This window comes from Kockovaella imperatae, assembly GCF_002102565.1.
Source record: "Kockovaella imperatae strain NRRL Y-17943 chromosome Unknown BD324scaffold_1, whole genome shotgun sequence".
NCBI lineage: Eukaryota > Fungi > Basidiomycota > Tremellomycetes > Tremellales > Cuniculitremaceae > Kockovaella > Kockovaella imperatae.
Window position 1 is genome coordinate 299,471 of NW_019028941.1, and position 19,788 is coordinate 319,258.

Consider the following 19,788-nt stretch of genomic DNA (forward strand, 5'->3'; position numbering starts at 1 on the left):
AGCAAGCGATACTGAACACCCCGAATCGTATCCTCGATTGGGGGCCCAATATTAAGCCTGATTTATGCCCCAGGGCCCCATGGAGATGGATGTGTGGCTCTCTATATAATCTGTGGCATGAGGTAGCACGTACAGCACGCCTCCCTCAACCGCCCATCTGCTGCCTTCCACGATGTCCATCCTTGCAGCACTTGCCAAACTTGTTCTTGTCCTCGCCGCCGGGTCAGAGGTGCTGGCGTTGCCCACAACTCGTTCCCAGCAGCTCGTCACCCGAACCACCAACCCGACAGTCAGCGAGTCGAATCTCGCTGCCATCTCCCTCGACCCCAATTATCAACGTGATTCGTGTGTCAGTGCCACATCCCTGATCAACGGCCGAGTCCTATGGGTATGCAGAGACACTCAGGTTCTTGTAGACGAGTCGATCGATGACGAGTTCAACGGTCAAGCGGGAGACTTTGTCAGTTCCAGCGCCAGCTGGTCTGACCAGCTCGGCACTCAGCCTCACCTCGTGCCTATCCCGTCCAACCAAGGTCAGCAGCAGGCTACCAGTGGTTACCCGGCGCAGTTGACCATGTATGGAGGCGACACTACCAGCACCTCTTTCCTCCCTTACGCCAGCGATGAATGCGATCAAAATGGAAACCAAGCTGGAACGGGTGGTACATGTGCTTCTGACGGCACTCGATATCCCCTCTGGATTGATTCTCCTCCATACGTATACCAAGGCAGCGATGGCTCCGCTACTGCCTACGTTTACATGATGCGAACACACATTCAGGGACTGACCAACCTTGCTTCCACCTTCCCTACGTCTCTGTACCAGATCAATTACGATTCAAGCAGCAGTTCGAACTCGTTGCCATCCGTCGAGCTCATCAACGAGTACTGGTTCCCTGACGGCGTTTTCAACTATGGCGACTTTGGAGGTATCACTGGCACACTCGATGGGAAGCTCTACCTTTACGGTCAAGGCCTATCTAAGAGCAACAACGGACACCAACCCGTCGCGCTCGCCCGTTGCTCCAATCCAACCGATCTGTCCACCTATGAGTACTACTACAACGACGGTACATGGTCCACCACACAGGCCCAGGTCGACGACCAGAGTGCTTGGTTGGACGGAGAGTTCGGCAAAGGTGGCACTTTCTTCTACTCGGACTACACCAACAGCTACCTCTGGATTGGGCAACCCACGGGTGCCATCGGAGCCACCGTCATGGTCTCCTCCGCCAGCAGTCCAGAAGGACCTTGGTCCACACCTACTCAGATCGCCAATTTACCCAGTGGGGACAGTTATGCCTACAGCGTAGCAGCTCATCCGGAGATGTCCTCTAACAGCCAGCAGATTTACCTGACCTATACGCTGCAAAAATTCTACGATGGCAACTCAAACGACATTTACTATGAGCAGCCATTGTACATGTTCACTTGGGATTAGATGAGGTTTGGATGTCGAAGGGCTTTCGAGAGAGCACAGTATATTGTCGAACGAGGCAGTCATTAAATTGGGCATGTAGCATGAATGACGCATCACGTTTCATATGTAGCTTTACAGCTTCCTTCTGGACTCTATCATTGTCCAGGCTCGTGAACGTGGGGTTCTCCTGGGGAGAAGATGACACAAACATCGACAGATGTTCCCGAGATGTAAAAAGCAAAATGCCCGCACTCCGGTTTGATCGGAGGACCTTTGCATGTCAGATTGAATGATCTACAAGTGCAACGCACTACCACTGTGCTATACGGGCCTGGCGCAATACCGTTGTACCACGCGGGAGCAAAACAAAAAGCAAGTGATTGACAATATATAACCTCTTGAACACCGATAAGAAAACCATTGGCAATGGCGAAGGCTGTGGTGAAAGCTGAGCACTCTGAAATGGGCATGCCAAACAATGATGCATCGTGTTTCTCCGTTCCCTCGCGTAACGAGAAGGTCGTACAAAGACATAAATACATAGATTCCGAGGCGATTCTCTTCCATCATCCGTCTCTTGCAAAGTAACCAGTGCCTTGTCCGCTATTCCTCCAGCTAGCTCTGGGGATCTCATCAACATTTCGGTGAATCGGTGAAGTTGGCGGAGACATGGGTGTATAGTAATTGGTTCGGTTCGATCCTGAACTCAGTGGTCGATCTGTAGGATACCTGTCGCCGTAGTGGCCTCCACCCGATGCGGCTCTATCATAAGCCGCGGCTGATGCCATGGGTGGACCGCTCGTGCGCCAGTAAGGGTCATTCAATTGGTTAGTGGGAGAGTTTGGCCCGACCGGTGACGAAGGTACTGAACCTGTTGGAGACCCATAGTGTGTGGGGGCGGCACGAGAATCGCGATCGGCGATGGGCTCAATGACGGAGGTTCGTCTTGATGGCTCTACACTCTGTCGCGCTCCGTATGTTCCAGCACCAGAAACGAAAGTGTTGGCGTCGACAGACTGGCGCATTTCAGGGTGATCCTGCTGATCATCTTGGGAATCGACAAAGCGGTCGACTTCAAGACCATCTTCAATCCTGCGCTTGTTTCTGCGCCACCAGTACCCGTAGCCTGAAGTCTCAGCCTGAGTTCTCGGGGCAGATGCTCACCTAGATTCCAGAACAGTCCAAGGAGCAAGAGAATCGTGGGGACACCAAACAGGACGATGATGACGAAACCGATGATGGTCTTGACGATACCGCCAACAGCGACAGATGGGATAAAGGCGATCATGAGCCCAAATGCGCACATACGACAGAAACACAAGAAGAAAATGAGGAAGTCTCCTTTGAGATCCTTGTGGGGTCGTGTGATCACCAAAAGAAGCAGCAAGATGAATTCAATGACGACGTTACCGATCACTTGAGCCCAAGGCTGATCACGTCCAAAAGCAATGAAACCTGCTCTGGCAATCATGGCGAGAATGAGAGGGGCGAACCAAAAGTAGTGGAACTTTTGGCGATACGGTCGGTACAAGACGCCAACAGAGTGGAACCATCTGTAAGAGGTGTAGAGGCGGGAAATGTTGGGCGAGGTCGAGTATGTCCGTGATGATCTGAGGATCGAAAGGATAAACACAGCCAGGAGAGGCAGGAAAGTGATGGCGATGCCGAACGCTGCGAAGAAGATTGAGAGGCCTGACCCGCCCAGTCGGAATTGGAGGAAGCCAAAGATCCACAGAGGAAGGAATCCGATGAGGCACTGAACGTTAATGAGGTTACGACTCGTCAGGCTTACCAATCTCAGTGCGTTTCCTCCGCAGAATCCCCACCACATCTGTCGCAACCGCTTAGCCCAATCTGCTCCGGCCTTGGCACAGATAAGGACCACGATGAAGACAATGATGTGAAATACGATAGCGATGCCGATAAAAGCGAGGTAAAAGAAGAAGATGGTATCGAGAACGTTTTTCTCTCGGAAATGCATCGCTTCAACGTAATGAGCGAGACCCGAGTTGTCATCGAAATAGCTCTGAACGACGGCGGCCCGTTCCTCGATGTAAGCCCTCAAAGCCAATGGCGACGTGAACGAGTTGAAATCGACCAGGTTTCGCGAGTATAGATTCGAGGTCACCAAGTTGTTCACAATTTGGTTGTCCGGGGCGGCCTCGACTGTACCTCCGGTATCAGATCGCATCTGGTCGATGCTATTCTGCATGTCGCTGGAGTAGAACAGGGCGAAAGCCCAAGCAAAGTTTCTGCTGAAACTGGTGTAAACTGTTGGGTACTCCACACTGAGCAAACCCGACGCAGCGGCCGTTTGAAATAGATAGAGGATATCGAACCATCTATATTGGGCTGGAGAAGGCGAGTAAACCATCCCAGTATGCCAGAGACCAACCAGCAGGGCTACGAGGGTGAAAACACCAGTTCCGATGGCCACGCCAATCTGCCGTGTCGACTTGCCATTCGATAGCGTGGCCTGAAGACAAGCCGCCACTTGATTGTTGTCTGTTCGGATGAGCTGAAGTTGCGCATATGCCTCGAGATCAGGCACGCTGTACGCGAGTGCTGGAATATCTTTGGTGTACTGCTCGGGGATGGGGTAGGTCCCGTAGCCTATAGAGCTGGTCAGGGACAGTAGTGCTATCGTACCTACCAGTGAAGTTTACCGTTGGCAGCGGGCAGATGATGCCGTCAAATATGCTGCACAGTGGAATGGTGAGATTGACAATGTCTCGACCATAAGCCGACAAGTACAGGTAGGCATCCACATTGAGGTCTGATTCTATCGCCTGGATGGAGAATGAAAAGGTGACGGATCTGTTAGATTGATGGTAGGTGATATCGAGATGCTGGACGTCCACTGCACTGTCTGCAGTGCAATAAGATACAGCGTCGGTTGTGAGAATACCGGCAAAAACGGAGGTGGGGAGAACGGAGAATATGGACAGGAAGCCGAGGAGGATTGAGGATCTCGCCCACATGGTGGGAGGTGTGTATTGAACAGGTGGTGAATGTAGAGTTCGGGAGGAGGGGGAATCTATCCAGTCAATCCTGGAATCGAGCTGCCTATAAAACTTTTTTTCCTGAGATGAAGATCAGCCGATAGTTGAGGCTGAGTCCGCAGGGGGATCCGCAGCTTTATTGAGACTAATTGCCAACTCACCGCAGCGGACCGCAACTGGTCCCGAACAAGCGTGTTCGGTAGATCAGACCCCGGTGGACATGAAGAACGACATTGAATGTAAAACGTTGAACCTGACCAAGTCGTTCGGATCGTCTACATATGCCCTGGAATCATTCCTCGATCAATGTTGGAACCACGTTGTCTCGGCGGGAGGAATTATTATTATCGATTACGGGGATTATCTGAGAAGAAGTCTCAGACGGACAGAGACCCTCCAATCTCTGCACTGCTGCCTCGCAGCTAGGCTGACCAACAGGTGCCGGTACAGTGAGAGGAGTTCAGAACCGACAAGAAGGGATCAATCAATCAGCTTGGCCACTGGACTGGGTCATCATCGTCCTCGTCGCTGGCTGGCTGAGTGGAAATTCCTGCAACTCTCTCGCCTCGCTGGTGAATTTTTCGCTCCGAAGAAACGGTGAAATGACGCAATTGCAGTGCATGAGAATTACGTACATCATCCCCCTTCCCAGCAGGCCAGAGTCGAGAACTTTGCAGCGGCTGCGACCGCTCAACTTGTTCGCAGTTTCTTTGGTGGCGGACCGCAGGCCATTCATTCATTTGCTGAGGAAAGCGAAGTTGCTGCTATATACTCTGGTTGTACAGCATGCATGCACCGGGCACTAGCGAGTCAACATGCACCTGCTCAGTATGGCTCATAGAGGCCTCCGAAATGCGCGCCATCACTATCCCAGATATCCGTAAAAAAAGTCACAGTCATATCGCTACTTGCCAAACGTCATTTGAAAGCCACTGATCGACCTTGGCCGAAGAGAAAATCATGACTCGTGGGAACGGCCGACGAAGCGGTCGTCGCTGTTGAAGTCTGAGAGGTTCCGATACGAAAGCTTCTAGGCGGTGGGCGTAAAGGGCAAAAAACAGTCACGGGCGAGAGATGCGAATGCGGGGCCACAGAGATCATTTCCAGCGGTTCGTGCACTGACGAGAGCATTTGTTCGATCGAGTCCAAATCAAGGTTCAAAGAACAGCATCACCGAGAGCGAGAGCCAACGTGAACCGCTGACGGTCATGCCGATCACTTCGGAATATCCGATACTGGCATGACTGACCGACGTGACATCCTCTTGTCCGACCACGGCAGAAGGGACAGCTCTAGCTCGTCGAGTATATTGAACGATGCGAGAGTGGGATGAGTTGACCAGTCCGACGAGGCAGATGCCAAGGTCGGAAGGGATGTGTGGCTTATCAAGAGCCGGTCAGAGGTTCTTGATGAATAGAGCCAAGGTAGCTACGAGGCTGGCTTCTTCCGGCGTGCCTGATCGATCCGATAGAGTCTGAGACCTCCTTTCGATGATGTCGACGGGTCCAGTATATCTCTTGGTGTGCCTTGTAAATTCAGTGTTTGAGAGAGTGTGTCGATGGCGGAAATGGAGGGATTGGGAGAATTGCTTCTTCCCAAGAACCCAGTTTTCATGCATATCGGCCTGAGAGCAAGGGTCTTGGAGGAATCACGAAGCTCCGCAATGTGCCTTTCGTTTGGGCTTGTTCGTTCTATGTTCGCTGCTTGACAGCCTGAGAATAGATGCTCGTCCGAGATACAGCCTATACTTGCACTAGCCACCGTGCCACAGGATACAAAATAGCCTCGGATCCGGGACCTGAGGCATCTCCCATCATAACGGTCCTCACGCTCTCGGAGCCCCCTTGCGTGGGCCCCTTCCCTCGCCGGCGCCCGCGCCCTAGCCCACGCGTCGAGCCGTGAGGGAGTGTCGTGCTTCTCGATGATTACAGGAACTGCCTTGAGTAGTTGCGCCTCAGGTCTAGTGTTTCCTCGGCTGGAGAAGACCGTTACAACTCGGCTTCTTTGATCATTCCCAACCGAGTCGAGCCGAGCTTCAAAGGCCGATACAACCGAGCGTTTCGAGGCATCCGCACCGAACCCATGGGATCTGAGGAGAATGGGATCAAGGAAGGCCTGCATATAAAGGTTATAGAGCTAGTCGAGCAAAGCTCTGTTCATATCTCAGACTGACACTTGACCAAAGAGAAAAGAAACATGCTCCTATCGTTGCTCTTTGCACCCGTCGCGTCCGCCTTGACACTCCCTCCTATCCTCAGCCAAGGTACAGGATGTGGCAGTCCTCTACCGTCTGGTCAGACCCCTGGAAGCGTCACCAACGTGACCATCGAATCCGGAGGATTGACGCGGTCGTATCTCGTCTTCGTACCTCCCACTTATGATCCCCTATTACCCACCCCGTTGATCTTGTCGTACCATGGCGGACTACAAACAGCGATGGACCAATTGGAATTGGACGAATTCACCAAACCCTACTTTAACAATGACTCTTTTGTCATTTACCCTCAGGGGATCGACGTGGGTTCGAGGAGCGAGCAAAGGGGTTGTCCAGCGCTGACGACGCTTTTGTGATCCCATACAGGAAAGATGGCAAGGTGTTCCTGGAGACCACGTCAATGATCTAGGCTTCACGACTGATATTCTCAACTCTGTTCAATCAAGTTACTGCCTCGACCTCACAAAGATAGGAGCCAGCGGGAAATCAGACGGAGCAGGATTCGTCAACCTCCTCGCATGCGATGCCACGCTCTCATCTCGTATCGCCGCATTCGCACCTGTCTCTGGTGCCTACTATATCGACAAGCTTCCCTGTTACCCCGATACCATTACCATCCCATGTAATGCTTCTCGGAGTGATGTGCCCATCCTCGCTTTCCATGGAGGAGCCGATAACATCATAGCGTATGACGGTGGCGAGCGAAAGGACGAATGTCTGCCTTCTATCCCTCATTGGATCAGGGAATGGGCAGCGAGAGATGGTCTCAGCGAGACAAACACCACCGTTCCCTTTGCAGAAGACGCCGTGATCTACAAGTATGGAAGTACAACGAATTGTACGAGCGGAGGACTCGTCAACTTGGTCTATGATTCAGTCAACGGACACGATTGGCCAAGCACACAGCCAAATATCGACAACACCCACTTGCCACCATATCACCCAGTGAGCTTCAATGCCACGCCAATGATCCTCGATTTCTTCAGCCAAAACCCGCTGCCCCTGTGGTATCTACTGTGAACAATCGGTGTAATTCAGACAAAAAATATGCATGATGTGATTTAATTGAGGTTGATCTCAGCCTTGTCTCCAAATCAGTACTTCGCAGGTCTAGAAACGATCGCGCTGATGGCATCCTTGGCCTGAAGAACTGACTGCTCGTCTGGAACAGCGTCAGCAAGTTTCTGAATGAGACGGGGCACAACACTCACCTCCGGTGATAGTGATCAAGTCATCATCCTTACCGACCTGGATATCGGCCCCGGTTTCAGCTCTCAGCCTGGAGATAGTGGCTCCCTTTGAGCCGATAATTCTGGGGAAAGCAGATCGAGGAAGACCAGTCCAAAGACCAACTGAGCACACCGCGTCAGCGCGATCGCGACGTATAGTCCTTCGACTCACTGTGAGTCGCGTTCTTCGCGTGTTCCAGAGCGTCCTCCAGGACCTTTTGGACCTTGTCCAAGTTTTCTTCCCTTGCTCGGATGGTCCACTCGAGTTCGCCTTCTGGTGCATTTTGGTAATTTTCAATCACCTCCCAATCTCCCTCTTCGACTAAATCATCGCCGGCCGCCGCATCGCCCGCGTCCAGATCGATTCGAGCGGCTTTAGCTGCGAGAGACGTCGATCCGTTACTCGCGGCTGGTCGAGGGATAGTAGGCTTGACAGGTGCACCTTGAGGCATGGCCAAGGATCCACCTGCTGATCGGACATTTCGCAAGAGGGACTGATCGCCGGCAATGGCGTGGTAGTACTTGCTGGGGATGGACATGGTGCGGGAGGGTAGGTCAGAGGAAGCACCGGCATCTTTGCGTTGAGGTCGCTCAGTGACGGTCTGGAGGTGAGCATCAGGTTCATGTGGTGTGCACTCACTTGTAACTGCTCCGCGGCCTTGGCACAATCCTCCTTTCGACCGATGACCTTGACAATGTCCGTCGAAGGAGCATCTCCAAGTTCTGACGCGTTTTCAGGTTCTCCAACCGAGGAGTATTGTCGAGATCCAGGGAAGTGGATGCTGATCAACAAGTAAGTCGAGGGCCCGACACCGCCCCACCTCGACTCACGTGGTTCCCGTCTTCCTCTGCAGATCCTGTAACGCACTGCCACCACGCCCAATCTTCGTGGCGTGGTGTGACGAAGGCACGACAACACCGACAACGATCGTTTCCTTCAATACCTTGACCTGCTTCTCGAGTTCCGCTTTGATCGCATTGACGAGCTTGGAGTCTCCTCGGAGTCTGACCTGATCCGTAGCTTCATCGCCTTGCTTGGGGCTGCATGTTTGTGAGCTAAGCCAGCGTGTGACAAACTCACAAAGTGATCAAACCAGCTTGATTGTATCCCTCGGTAGGTCCGCCAACAGAAGCAACAAGATCACGAAGTTTCTGACCTCCCTGTCCGATCAACGAGCGGTGCTGAGGACAACGTCAGCGGGGTTCAAAGTATGCGTAGCCAGACTCACGAATTTCGGGTCAATAGTCATGGTCACAGTCACGACGTCCTTGACTTGATCGACGACTGCGAGGATGGCAGCCTTGGCGGCAGCAATACCCTTCTTGTCTCCCTTCACAGTGATGGTGGTCGTCTTGCCCTCAGCTTCAGATTTATCAATGTCAATCATGGTTCCCGTCTCATCCTTGATCGCATTGATCGTGGCTCCGGATTTACCGACAATCTGAGCAACACTCTTGGACGGGACGGTGAACTCGAGACTCTGCCTCGATTCACTCTCGAAGGCAGCGGCTTCGAGGAGTTCAGCCTTTGCTGCAGCGACACCTTTTCGACCACCTCGGATAGTAACCTCATCAGGCTTCGTGGGTGCCGTACCGTCCTTGTTGTCTCTTGGGAAGGAAAGTTTGACACCATACTTCTCCTCGAGTCGAATAGCGTATTTACCTCCGGCGCCAATCAACGCAGGCTGGATAGCACGTTTGATGTTGAGCGTCTCGGTAGTCTCATCTGCAAGCTTCTCGATCTGGGCTTCCAGTCGTCGCCTGGCTTCTTCGACAGCTTCCTTTCGGCCGACGATCTGTACCGTATCAGCTGTGAATGGGACTCATCATGCTCACCTTGCAAGTGGCCTTTGGCTTCTTCTTGTCTGCATCATCATCGAAATTGACTCTGACTCCGAGCGTATCCCGCAACCTGTTGATAGAAGCACCTGCAGAGCCGACAAGATGAGGAACGTGTTTCTTGTCGACTGGGAATTCAACCGTGTATCCATTGATAATGTCGTCATTCTTGGCATCTTCGACAATCTGCTTGATCTGAGAGACGACTCTGTCGACCTCGTTGGAAGGACCTCGAACGGTCACAATGTCATCTTCGCTTGTCGATGTAGAACCAGATTTAGATCCAACCTTGACAGCTACAAGACCGTCCTCGCCTATGAGAGCGTTGAGAACGGTACCTCCCTGTCCAATAATGAATCGGTGCCATTTTTTGTCGACAGTGAGTGTCTCAGTCTTTAGATCGGCCGCGTCTTTGCCAAGGTCATCCAGTGCTGAGCGAGCCTTGGTCAGATGTTCCTTAAGCTTGGCATCCCTAGCCTTCTTGTCGCTGGGCAGCGAGTCCAATGAGCCCGCGAAGACCAACAAGACTTCTGACGAGTCGTCGGCAACAGGTGGGAAAACCGTCGCGACACCATGAGTCGATTCGAAAGAGGAGATCTTGGTTCCCTTTTTGCCGATGAGAACAGGGTGAACCAATGGATCGATCTCAAGCGTGGTGATAGCGGCTGGAGGGATACCTCGTACAGTCGATACGATGGATTCTCGAGCAGCTGCGACTGCATCCTTGTCTTCGCCCACAATCTCAATCACGACGTTTCCACTGGACGCCACGACACTGGCGAAAGGCGGGAAAACTTTGACACCGGAATGAGCGTCAGCGATAGACCTGAGCTTGGAGCTCTTTTGCAGATATCGCAAGACTTTTTGAGCATGTGCAAGTGGGTCCGAAACACCCTGACGGTGAATGGAGACCACGTCGACTGTCTCAACGGCCACAGCGTTGGCCTTGTCCATGACGAGGGTGAGGGCAGGAACGAGGTTGGCTTGAGCGCCGAGAATTCGACAAAGGTCCGAAGGGTCTTCAACGGGAGGTAATTCGACAATACAGCCAGTCTGCGAGAGGATGTCATCGGCCGCGGATCCAACGAGGAATCGGTGCTGACGTTTAGGGATCGACAACTTGATGTCGCGCAACGAGTTGTTAAGTTCATCAAATTGCCTCTGGATTTCGGCCACAACAGCTTTGACCCGTTCTTTGTCACCTTTGACCTTGATAGACAAGTCACGGTCACTCGTGGCTGCACCACCTTCTTCGTCGCCTTGTCTCTCCAAAGCTTTCCAAACGGCTGGAGGAGGGATGTGAACCTTTACTTTGCCTTGACCTAGTTCCTCTTCCAATTGTCTGGCCTTGGCACCCTTGGGACCGGCGATGAAGGGGTAGAAAGAGGAAGGAATTGTCTTGATAGATGAAGATGATTGAGATGTTTTACCAGCGATCAAAGCGACCAGTTTAGATTTGGCATCTTGACAAGCGACTGAAGGACCAGAGACGGAGATTTCGACCAGAGGTTCATCATCCTCATCGTCCTGGTCCTCCTCGTCCTCATCACCATCGGGTCCGGCATCTCGTCTTTCTTTAGGATCGTATGAAGGCAGAGTGTCTCGTCGAGGAATATCAATCTTGCAACCTGTGGAATCGGTGATAGATTTCAATGTAGCTCCTTTGGGTCCGATGATCGTTCCGAGCGTCGTGATGGGGACTTCGACCTTGATCGTCACGTTTTTAGATAGACCTCTTTCGATCAATTTCCTAGCGTACGCCAATCGCTTTTGATCAGCAGCCTTGATCAAAAACGTCTTGAGACCCGTTCGCATCTGAGTCGATGATTCCACAATGGCACCCGTCTGTTCAGTGACCTTTTTCAACACTTCTCCAAGCGCTTTCGTGTCAATCTCATTGGCGGGCATAGAGAATGAATCGCTGACAGGGTGAGAACCGACTGTAGGTGCTCCAGATCGACCTAAACCACCGGGAGCTACGGGCTTGGACTTGCCTGCTTTGACAGCTGAAGGCTTGGCTGCCCACATGGACGAAGCAGGTTTAGATAGAGTTGTAGGTGCCGCTGAGGATGCCCCGAGAGATGGGAAAGCATCTTGAGACGAAGTGTCTACCGTGTTCGACGAAGAAGAAGATGTTCCGTTGACTTTAGAAGCTGACGATTGAGATGGGGCTGAAGATCCACCGGACCCCCCTCCGCCGAGACTTGGGAACGGATCGGGAGCTCCTTCGAGCCCGTGCCGCTGGCCGAGGCGGTCAACATAGAGTTGTTCCGGAAACACGACTCGACTACTTCAACTCACCTTTTGCAGCTCTGCAGCGCTCAAAGCCATGATTGGAGATTCTGCTCTGATTTTTGTTCCGTGTATCCGTTGACCAGGACCAGTGTATATACCAGAAGATAAATAGGTGTGCTACCTGTGACTATAGACCATGCACTGAAGGGGTTCTCCGTGTATGTGCAGGTCAAGCAACAGAGCTCCAAACCAGGTCGTGCCCCCCTCCGCCCTTCCGGTGGAACAAATGGTGGGTGGCACTTCGCAAAGACACAAATCCCGGCGACAGTCCATGCCGCCGAACGTGGCACCGATGTGATCAATCCGTGGATAAGAATATATGCATGTAACCGGAGATGATCATATGTGACTATGCTACAGGATGGTAACAGAATGTTCCCAAGAGGTCCGTCCTCCTTATGAATTATGATGAATTGATGATGTATAGGCTGGATGATAGGGGTATGCTTACAGCTGACGATGCTCTCACGTGTCCCCGGCTCGCGCCGGACGATTACAGAATGGACAATTGCCCGAGCCCCCCAGGAGCCACTGGTCGATGCACTTGCACTGAGAAGCAGTCATCAGTGAAGCGTCCACACAGCATCGCTTCGCCACTTCACTCACATGGAAGACATGCTTGCAGCTTAGTTGACGCAAGACGTCACCTTGTAGCATGATCGTGCGGGCTTCTTTCGGAGGCTCGTAATTCTCCTGACATATGGCGCAGGTCGACTTGTCTTCGGGGAGATACAAGGGTTTCTGAGCGAGACGATCGAGGTCGAAAGGTGATTTAGACCGACCACCTGGACTGGCTTTGACGGGTGAATCGGGTACGGGAGGTGTAGAGTTGTCTCGGCGACCTTTTCGAGCGGGTGATGCAGCTGGCGAAGCGAACCTGCTTTGAGACCTGGACAAAGGTGTAGACGGTGCGGCGGATGCTGGCAGGTAGACAAAAAGTGGGAGTTGATCGAGCTCTTTCGCAGTCAGGACGGGAGGTAGTGCGGGTCGCGGAGTCGCTTGAACAGGAGCAGGGCTAAGTCCGATGGATCGAAGCAAGACCTGGCCACGTTGTTAGTATCTCGTCATCATGACACCTGGTGTTCATGCTTACCAGGATGGCTTGCCCTCCGATGCCGACAATGACTACGACGACAAACATTTGAGCGATCAAAAACCATCCGACACCCGTGACGGTCATGACCGCCCACCACAGCAAAGGCGAAGCATGATAGCAAGTCGAGTTGGTGGCCGAGGGAGGGGGGTAAAAGACCAAGACGTTGCCTAGGATGAACAGAATGGCAGAAAGGGCGCCCATCAGTTTTGAAACACTGGATTGGTCAGCGTGAACATATGCGGACGTGACTCACTTAGGGGCCAGTGTATCAAGTCTATCCGCGAGACTGACGTGATGTGTGCCGCGCGTGTCGCGACCAGCGACGAGGTCTCTCGCGGCTTGAAGGCTTTCAGAAGCGGCTGGGGCTGGGGAAGGTGCCGAGACAGGGATCTGAGGTGCGGCCTGAAGGGTCTGCTCTGTCCTCATACGTCGAGGTTTCCTTCCGAACCCCTCCAGCAATTCGTACGTGTCCAAGACCTCTTCAGTCTCCTTCTTCTCTTGGGTAGTGTATTTGAGGTGCTGATCGAGGGAATAATCTGACTCGCGACCCATTCGCGAGGCGTACAAAGTGCTGGGAGAGGTGTTGGACAATTGAACGTCATCTGTCTTGTTGTTGCTACTGCATACCTGGGCCAGAGTTGCAGACGAGGAGGATGCGGCGGTTGAAGAGGATTGCGAGTGCGTGAGGGAAGGCGTGAGCGTGGTTTCTGTAGTATTAGACGAGAGACGGTGGGTCGACCGGCTGGAATGAACGATGTCAGAATTGATGGAGGGGACATGGCGGCCATGAGACTCACACAGTGGCCGGTATCATCACCTCGACCTCGCCCACCGACTCTGATTGTCTCTCCGCATCTGCCAATCTTCGCCTCAGTCGCAGACACATCCACACACTCGCGCTCCAGCAGATGACGAGTCGAGCAAGACTGGCGCCTATCCAAGCTTGAAGCAGATGAGGTCGAGGGCAAGCCTCAGACGACTGAGTCTGTGGACGACCAGTGATAGGGGAGGGGATGAAGTTGGCAAGAATGAGAAGGATAACGAGAACGATGACCTGGCGTGGCAGGATGAGTGTGAGCGGGGGACGTCTTCCGAAGCAGAGAGCTCGTATCTCACCTGACCAAGTCCGATACCCCCTTTAAGCAACATGATGCTGAGCCATGATTGCTTGAAACGCTGAAGACCCGACACAGCTGCCGCGACCATTGCTCTACGGCTCTGAGCTTGAGGCTCTGTCTCTGTCGTTGCGGATCCAGACATGGCGGGTCGTGCTGGAGAGTTGTGGGGTGATGGTGATCCAGGCGTAGACGACATGGTCGTCTCGTCGATCCAATTTATTTACGTGAAAGAAGGCAAGACGGATCTACCGAGGCGTCAAGGAGTGAGTGAGTGGGCCTCCTCCGATACCGCCAATATCATTGATTAATCATGGTCACTTCCTATAGGTTGGGGTGTATCGAATTGATCGTCCGGGAAAGTGAAAGAGACACCAAACGACCCGAGTTGGCGACAATACCTTTTTAGAGTTCACAAGGTTATGATGCAGCTTAGGGGAGAAGAGAGAGAGAGAGAGAAGGGAAAAAGGGGCGGGGGGCGGGGGAGGGGGGCGTGCGGACAGGGACTGTGACTGGGGGGGGGGGGGGGAAGGGGTTCAGATGATCCGAGCAGTGAGCCGAGAGACTGCTGCTGCTGCTGCTGAGACGTATCGACTGCTATGAGATGGCGAAGTAGTAGTATGAATGTCTCTCTCTCTGAGAATGGGATGGTATGTACGATGAGGGAATGGAAGATCTCCCCCTCTTATATAATGAGCCATGATGCAAAAAAGAAAAGGGGAGAATTTTTAAGGCACGCGAGGGGGTTAAGAGATGGATGGTGACAGAAGAGGCGACATGACACTTGGTCGGCGAAGATCGAGAGTCATGGAGGAATCAGCTCCTATACGTTTGCCTCGTAGTGCAATACTGAGCAGGTCGAGCCCAGGGACGGTGGGGGATGTCAGGGTGAACGATGAATGAAAGTTGACTTCACGCCATGAGTGGAAGCAACCTTGAGCCCCCCCCCCCCCCCTTGTCACACACTCTCTCTCTCTCACTGTTCGAATCCCACACACCATGATGATGCCCCGCCGGCCCTTTTTCTCTGTCCCGTGCCTGGAAATATCTGACCGTTCCTGAAGTGCCACACTCGGCATTATATATCGGCATTATAAACCAGTGAGCGGCGGCGATCGAGTGGAGGAGGAGGAAGGGTTTTTGGTTTACAGCTGAAATGCCTTTTGTGCAAAGGGTCACTATCAAGCCAAGCCAACGATGCTGGGAGCATTCAGATCGAGTCAAGTGGCTCTAGGAGGATTATTATGGTGAGCTGCTTGCCTGCTTACTGGCTCTTTCGATTCCTATGGTTCATCTCAAAGCTGATACCACCACCCTTTTCCCCCAAAGGAAACGATCATGGCGCATGTCAACGACTCAGAAACAAGGACAGAGAGATCGATTAAGAAGAGTCGATAATGTCATTGCGTGCGTCGCGGAGAGCAACGTCAAGTTTAGGGCCTTGGACAAAGCGTTGGCATTACCGACAGAGCATGAGATGCTTCCAAAAGGTGAGAGAGATGGGGGTTTGTTCATCTTGAGGGATAGTCGCTAATCTCTTGTGTGTTGTCTTTCCTTAGACAAATACACCACGTTCAGTCACAAGGGGAGGAAATTTAGAAAGGGACAGCATCACGTCCCAAAGTGGACCAGGGTGGGTGATAGATGCGCACAGATGCTTCACAGGAGGGGGGGGGGGGGGGGGGGGGGGAAGGGGGCCTTGACTGATACACTCTCTCCAGTTGACGATGAGAACAAATCCAAAGGGTTTCTAGGTCTCTCGTTTCTCTCACCTGCACATACAGACAGCATTCATACGACATCCATCTTGTATATTACCAGCGCATCGCATGTATCAACAGACAATCGACAAGACAAGAATCACACATGACGTGAGACATGGGGCACAGATATTGCCCTACCGCATCCCGGGCCAGTTCATGCCTCCCGAATACCACCCTACTCCATTATACCCCGGTAATGGGCTTGCTGGCATTGGAGAAAAGGATCCTTGACCTGAACCACTGTGCAGATCCCATTGACCGTACATCTGAGAAGAAGCAGGCGAAGGCGAAAAGTTTGACGCGTCGTAATATCCAGGTGGCATGTATCCGTTCATCGGCATGGACTGGCTCATGTATCCCATGGACGGCATGTGCGAATGGGCATTAGGGCCAAAGTCCGATGACTGGGATTGAGGCTGAGGGTACGGATAAGGTCCGGACGTACCCGTCTGCGAGCGGAGAGAGCTGTACGATGGGTACTGCTGGGGTTCCGGTCGATGAACTGGACTTTCCAAGGTCTGCGAAACGTGCCTCCGATGACCGTGTCGTCTTGGCGGAAGGGAATACGGGGGCACGTCATGAGCAAGGTGATACGGCGTGTCGATAGGCTGTTGCTCGCCTGCCCGGGGCCGCTGGAATAGCCGGATGAGCTTGGGACCTGGACTGATCTCCATGAATTACTGTACTCACCTCGTCTGCTGATCGTACTATCCAGGCAACCAGACACTGCATGACGGACGGTACGCGGTGTTTGCGCTCGATGATAGGACTGACGGTGCATTTAGAGTAGTTGGCGTTCTTGAAGCGTGTCAGCTGACGTATAGAGAGCACCCAAGCTCACGAAATGGCCAAACACCCAGTGCTTCAAATTGGTAACGACAAAGAAGTACACTTGATTCTGAACACAGCTATCATACACCTAGACACGACACCGTTTGAGTGCACGGCAAACATTCGAGCGTGCGAAACCCCCTCACCTGGGCCTGAAGCAAGTTTGCCTGTCCAGCATCACCCACACAATACTGAGGTGCGACGTGATACCACCCTGCTTGACCTCCAGCTCTTCCGTCTCTCGAAAATTCTTTCATGACGCCATAATCGACCACGCTGGGCGGTCTCACTTCCAACACCATCGCTCGATCGAGCTCATTCGCCTTGTTGACAAGCGCCAGAGTACCGTATCCTTCCCAGAGTGCATGAGGCGTTCCGTTCCGAGCGTAGGGTGGTCGAGGAGTGGGTATGAGGTGGAAGGAAAAGTGTTGGGAAGAGAACCGGAGCATGTGGAGCGCCGAAGTGGCCGTTTGAAGTACCTGACCAGTCTGAGTATAATCAGCTATCACATGACTCACTGATCCTGTGAGCCAGCTCAAGAGACCAAAATCTTCAGCATTGTGCACTGCATCGTCGTGAAACTCGAGGGTGTCGTAACCTTCCGCCACGAGTGCAAATATCCTCGTTGTTAGAGAGAAGTTTCCCTTGGAATCTAGGCTCACTGTGATCCCCATCGATTCGTCTCGTCAATCGGGCTGGACGGAACGTTATCTTCCAGCCCTGAGTTTGATCAGCAGAAGAAAACACACGAATCCTCAACACCCCCAGCTCACACTCCATGATATGCCTCTCGAACCGTTTGCTAGGGCCTTCCCAAGCGACCAGCGCTCTGCCACTTGTCCGATTGTTCTCCGCTTCTTCCCATCTTCTCCTCCACTCCCAAGACATACTCTCTAGACCTTTACCTTTCCCACCAAACAGATCCCCGTTCAATAGCCCCAGAGAGGAGCTAGGTGGCCGAGTATCCCCCGGCCAGTCGATCCACGGCGGAATATCCACCATGGCGAGATACGTGAACAAGTCTTCAACGGGTAAAAGAGGGTCATGTCGACGTCGAGAGAATGACCTGGACAGGACGGATCGAATCGGAGGTCGGAATTGGCCATGTGAGGAAGGGACCGAAGAATGAGTCGACGGAGAATCTAGAGTGAATGAGGAGAATAGTGAGCGAAGGCTATTGACAGCGGAGACGCTTAGAGGAGGTTGAGACATGTGACGAGCCTGACGGACATTCCGAGGTTCAGGAGAGACGAAATTATCTACAACAGGGGCTATGTACGTGGACGGAGCTTGAGGAAGAGGTTTATGTTGGTTGTACGTGGCGCTTCGTTCGAGTCTGGTGCCACTACCACTACCACCACTGCCACCTCCACTTCCACTGGCAAATGTTGGACCAGCCAGTCGTCCGATGGACGAGCTGTTCCTCAGGGCCGGTTTGAGATTGTTGGATGACAGGGTTCGGTGTCTGGGCTCCTTCCGACCCAGACCGATGACCTCGATTGGCTCACCGTGAGGGCCGAACCGAGGCTGAGCGTACGGACCAACAGTGGCAGTATCGCTCCCAAGGTCAGACTCATCCTCTGATCCGTTATCGTGCGCAGTTCCGCGTGATCGACGAGACCCGTGGGAGTGCGTGGATCGATGAGACCTATTGGAGGAGCGACTGTGCTTCCTCGTGATAGTCGAATCGCTTTCTCTCGCAAATGGTGTTGATGATCGAGGTTGTCGACGTCGTTGCTCTCGTTCCGCTTCAAATGCCGCTGTGGCGGCGTCCGGATGAGGGTAAAACGTCTCCGTGGAGGAGAGTCGTTTTGCGGCGGTCTCTTCGAGCGAGTCAACATTTGAGTAGCGACGTGGTCGTTGTACGCCTCGTGAGCCGTGAGAATGGGTGTTGGCGGTGTGCACCGTATGACTTGATCCGTTTTGCTGCTGCTGCTGATGATGATGATGGTGACGATGATGAGGGTGTGCGTGATATTGTCCCGCCTGATCGTCATGACGAAGATGGTGGTGTTGAGGATGATGAGAATGAGATGTTGGTCTTAGCCGTCGTGATGTGACAGAAGGTGCTACGGACGGTGCAGCCTTATGGCTGCCATTATGACTCATGTCGGTCAAGCGCATGCTCTGCGTCTCGGTCTCGCCAATGGTGTCGATGATGTCTACGAGGAGAGCCACTATCTAGGTCTGATAACGCCCTGTCCCGCGGTGGAGATTCGAACGAGTGATGCTCAGGGGCCGATTGATGCTTTTTGAAAAGCGATATACTCTTCGTGAAAATGACCTTCGGGTCCGCGGATGGGTAGTTTTATGCTGTGGGACTCCTGATCGACGGTCATGCGTCTCCAGCATTGCAGAGGGTGGACCTAACGAGCGTTCTCAGACTCTTCCTTGGTACCTGGGAGAAGACGAAGACAAGCGAGGTGACGGTGTGGAGCGGCTTTGACGATGATTCTCCAGTCTTGCTTCTCCTTGCGATAGACGTGGCGTGCCTCGAGTATTAGGCACGACAATAGCTGGAGCTTCAGCTGTAGGTCCAAGTGAGAACAATTGACTGGATAGAGGATACCCTATGGAAGGTCTGAGCCTGTAGGCAACGTAGGCGCGGAAGCGAGACGTTGAAGTGGAACGATTGGAGTATGATATGGATAGACTGTGGGTGAGCCATAAGAAGCACGAGGGCACCAGAAGCGGGGGACTAGGGATGGGTTGAGTGATGATCGAGCCGGTGAGGTACGATGGTAGTTGCGCGATGATGGGCCCAAGCTTGGGGATAGATACCTGCAGTAAGAAGATGAACATGTCAGCGTGATGCCCAGTGACATCGCACGAGTAGGGCTTACACCGCTCGAGAGAGTGGGGCACGGAGATGAAGGTTGTGAGGCGATCCCGGTTAGAGATGAGAGCGGCGAGGAGAGGTGGCGGAAGAGGTTTCTACCAAGTGGAAGAGAATAGACCAGATGTCCTGAGAGAAGAAGGAAGG

The 19,788-nt window shown here is 52.9% G+C and overlaps 7 protein-coding genes and 1 non-coding gene across 8 annotated transcripts; 3 read left to right on the top strand and 5 right to left on the bottom strand.

Annotated features, from left to right (window-relative positions):
• Nucleotides 1-172: 172 nt before the first annotated feature.
• BD324DRAFT_647500 (hypothetical protein) lies at nt 173-1,441 on the top strand (the record flags this gene model as incomplete). Its single annotated transcript, XM_022017670.1, has 1 exon — nt 173-1,441. One exon carries the CDS (start codon nt 173-175, stop codon nt 1,439-1,441), a length of 1,269 nt encoding a protein of 422 aa, XP_021874254.1.
• Nucleotides 1,442-1,663: 222 nt separating this feature from the next.
• BD324DRAFT_t7 lies at nt 1,664-1,751 on the bottom strand. The gene has a single exon. It is a non-coding gene; the product is annotated as a tRNA-Thr (tRNA).
• A 235-nt stretch (nt 1,752-1,986) lies between these two features.
• Nucleotides 1,987-4,401, bottom strand: BD324DRAFT_606460 (hypothetical protein; the record flags this gene model as incomplete). Its single annotated transcript, XM_022014017.1, has 4 exons — nt 1,987-2,546; nt 2,585-3,176; nt 3,213-4,033; nt 4,074-4,401. The coding sequence occupies 4 exons, from the start codon at nt 4,399-4,401 to the stop codon at nt 1,987-1,989; spliced, it is 2,301 nt and encodes a 766-aa protein (XP_021874255.1).
• Nucleotides 4,402-6,618: 2,217 nt separating this feature from the next.
• BD324DRAFT_658739 (carbohydrate esterase family 1 protein) lies at nt 6,619-7,791 on the top strand (the record flags this gene model as incomplete). The annotated part of the gene is made up of 2 exons (XM_022018884.1): nt 6,619-6,939; nt 7,004-7,791. The coding sequence occupies 2 exons, from the start codon at nt 6,619-6,621 to the stop codon at nt 7,655-7,657; spliced, it is 975 nt and encodes a 324-aa protein (XP_021874256.1). The 3' UTR covers nt 7,658-7,791.
• Nucleotides 7,653-12,234, bottom strand: BD324DRAFT_9230 (hypothetical protein). The gene is made up of 9 exons (XM_022019278.1): nt 12,007-12,234; nt 9,703-11,946; nt 9,096-9,662; nt 8,948-9,048; nt 8,698-8,907; nt 8,507-8,648; nt 8,039-8,468; nt 7,849-7,989; nt 7,653-7,799 (listed from the first exon to the last, which is right to left on the bottom strand). The coding sequence occupies exons 1-9, from the start codon at nt 12,034-12,036 to the stop codon at nt 7,732-7,734; spliced, it is 3,933 nt and encodes a 1,310-aa protein (XP_021874257.1). The 5' UTR covers nt 12,037-12,234; the 3' UTR covers nt 7,653-7,731.
• Nucleotides 12,235-12,465: 231 nt separating this feature from the next.
• On the bottom strand, nt 12,466-14,410 carry BD324DRAFT_647504 (hypothetical protein; the record flags this gene model as incomplete). Its single annotated transcript, XM_022017671.1, has 6 exons — nt 12,466-12,549; nt 12,607-13,041; nt 13,094-13,310; nt 13,350-13,838; nt 13,894-14,150; nt 14,213-14,410. The coding sequence occupies 6 exons, from the start codon at nt 14,408-14,410 to the stop codon at nt 12,466-12,468; spliced, it is 1,680 nt and encodes a 559-aa protein (XP_021874258.1).
• Nucleotides 14,411-15,198: 788 nt separating this feature from the next.
• BD324DRAFT_9303 (mitochondrial ribosomal protein L31) lies at nt 15,199-16,037 on the top strand. Its single transcript, XM_022019282.1, has 5 exons — nt 15,199-15,312; nt 15,385-15,458; nt 15,541-15,701; nt 15,771-15,844; nt 15,933-16,037. Exons 2-5 carry the CDS (start codon nt 15,409-15,411, stop codon nt 15,963-15,965), a joined length of 318 nt encoding a protein of 105 aa, XP_021874259.1. The 5' UTR covers nt 15,199-15,312; nt 15,385-15,408; the 3' UTR covers nt 15,966-16,037.
• Nucleotides 16,038-16,108: 71 nt separating this feature from the next.
• On the bottom strand, nt 16,109-18,914 carry BD324DRAFT_647505 (hypothetical protein; the record flags this gene model as incomplete). Its single annotated transcript, XM_022017672.1, has 7 exons — nt 16,109-16,606; nt 16,665-16,772; nt 16,816-16,893; nt 16,952-17,284; nt 17,324-17,426; nt 17,468-17,525; nt 17,579-18,914. 7 exons carry the CDS (start codon nt 18,912-18,914, stop codon nt 16,109-16,111), a joined length of 2,514 nt encoding a protein of 837 aa, XP_021874260.1.
• Between the last annotated feature and the right edge of the window lie 874 nt (nt 18,915-19,788).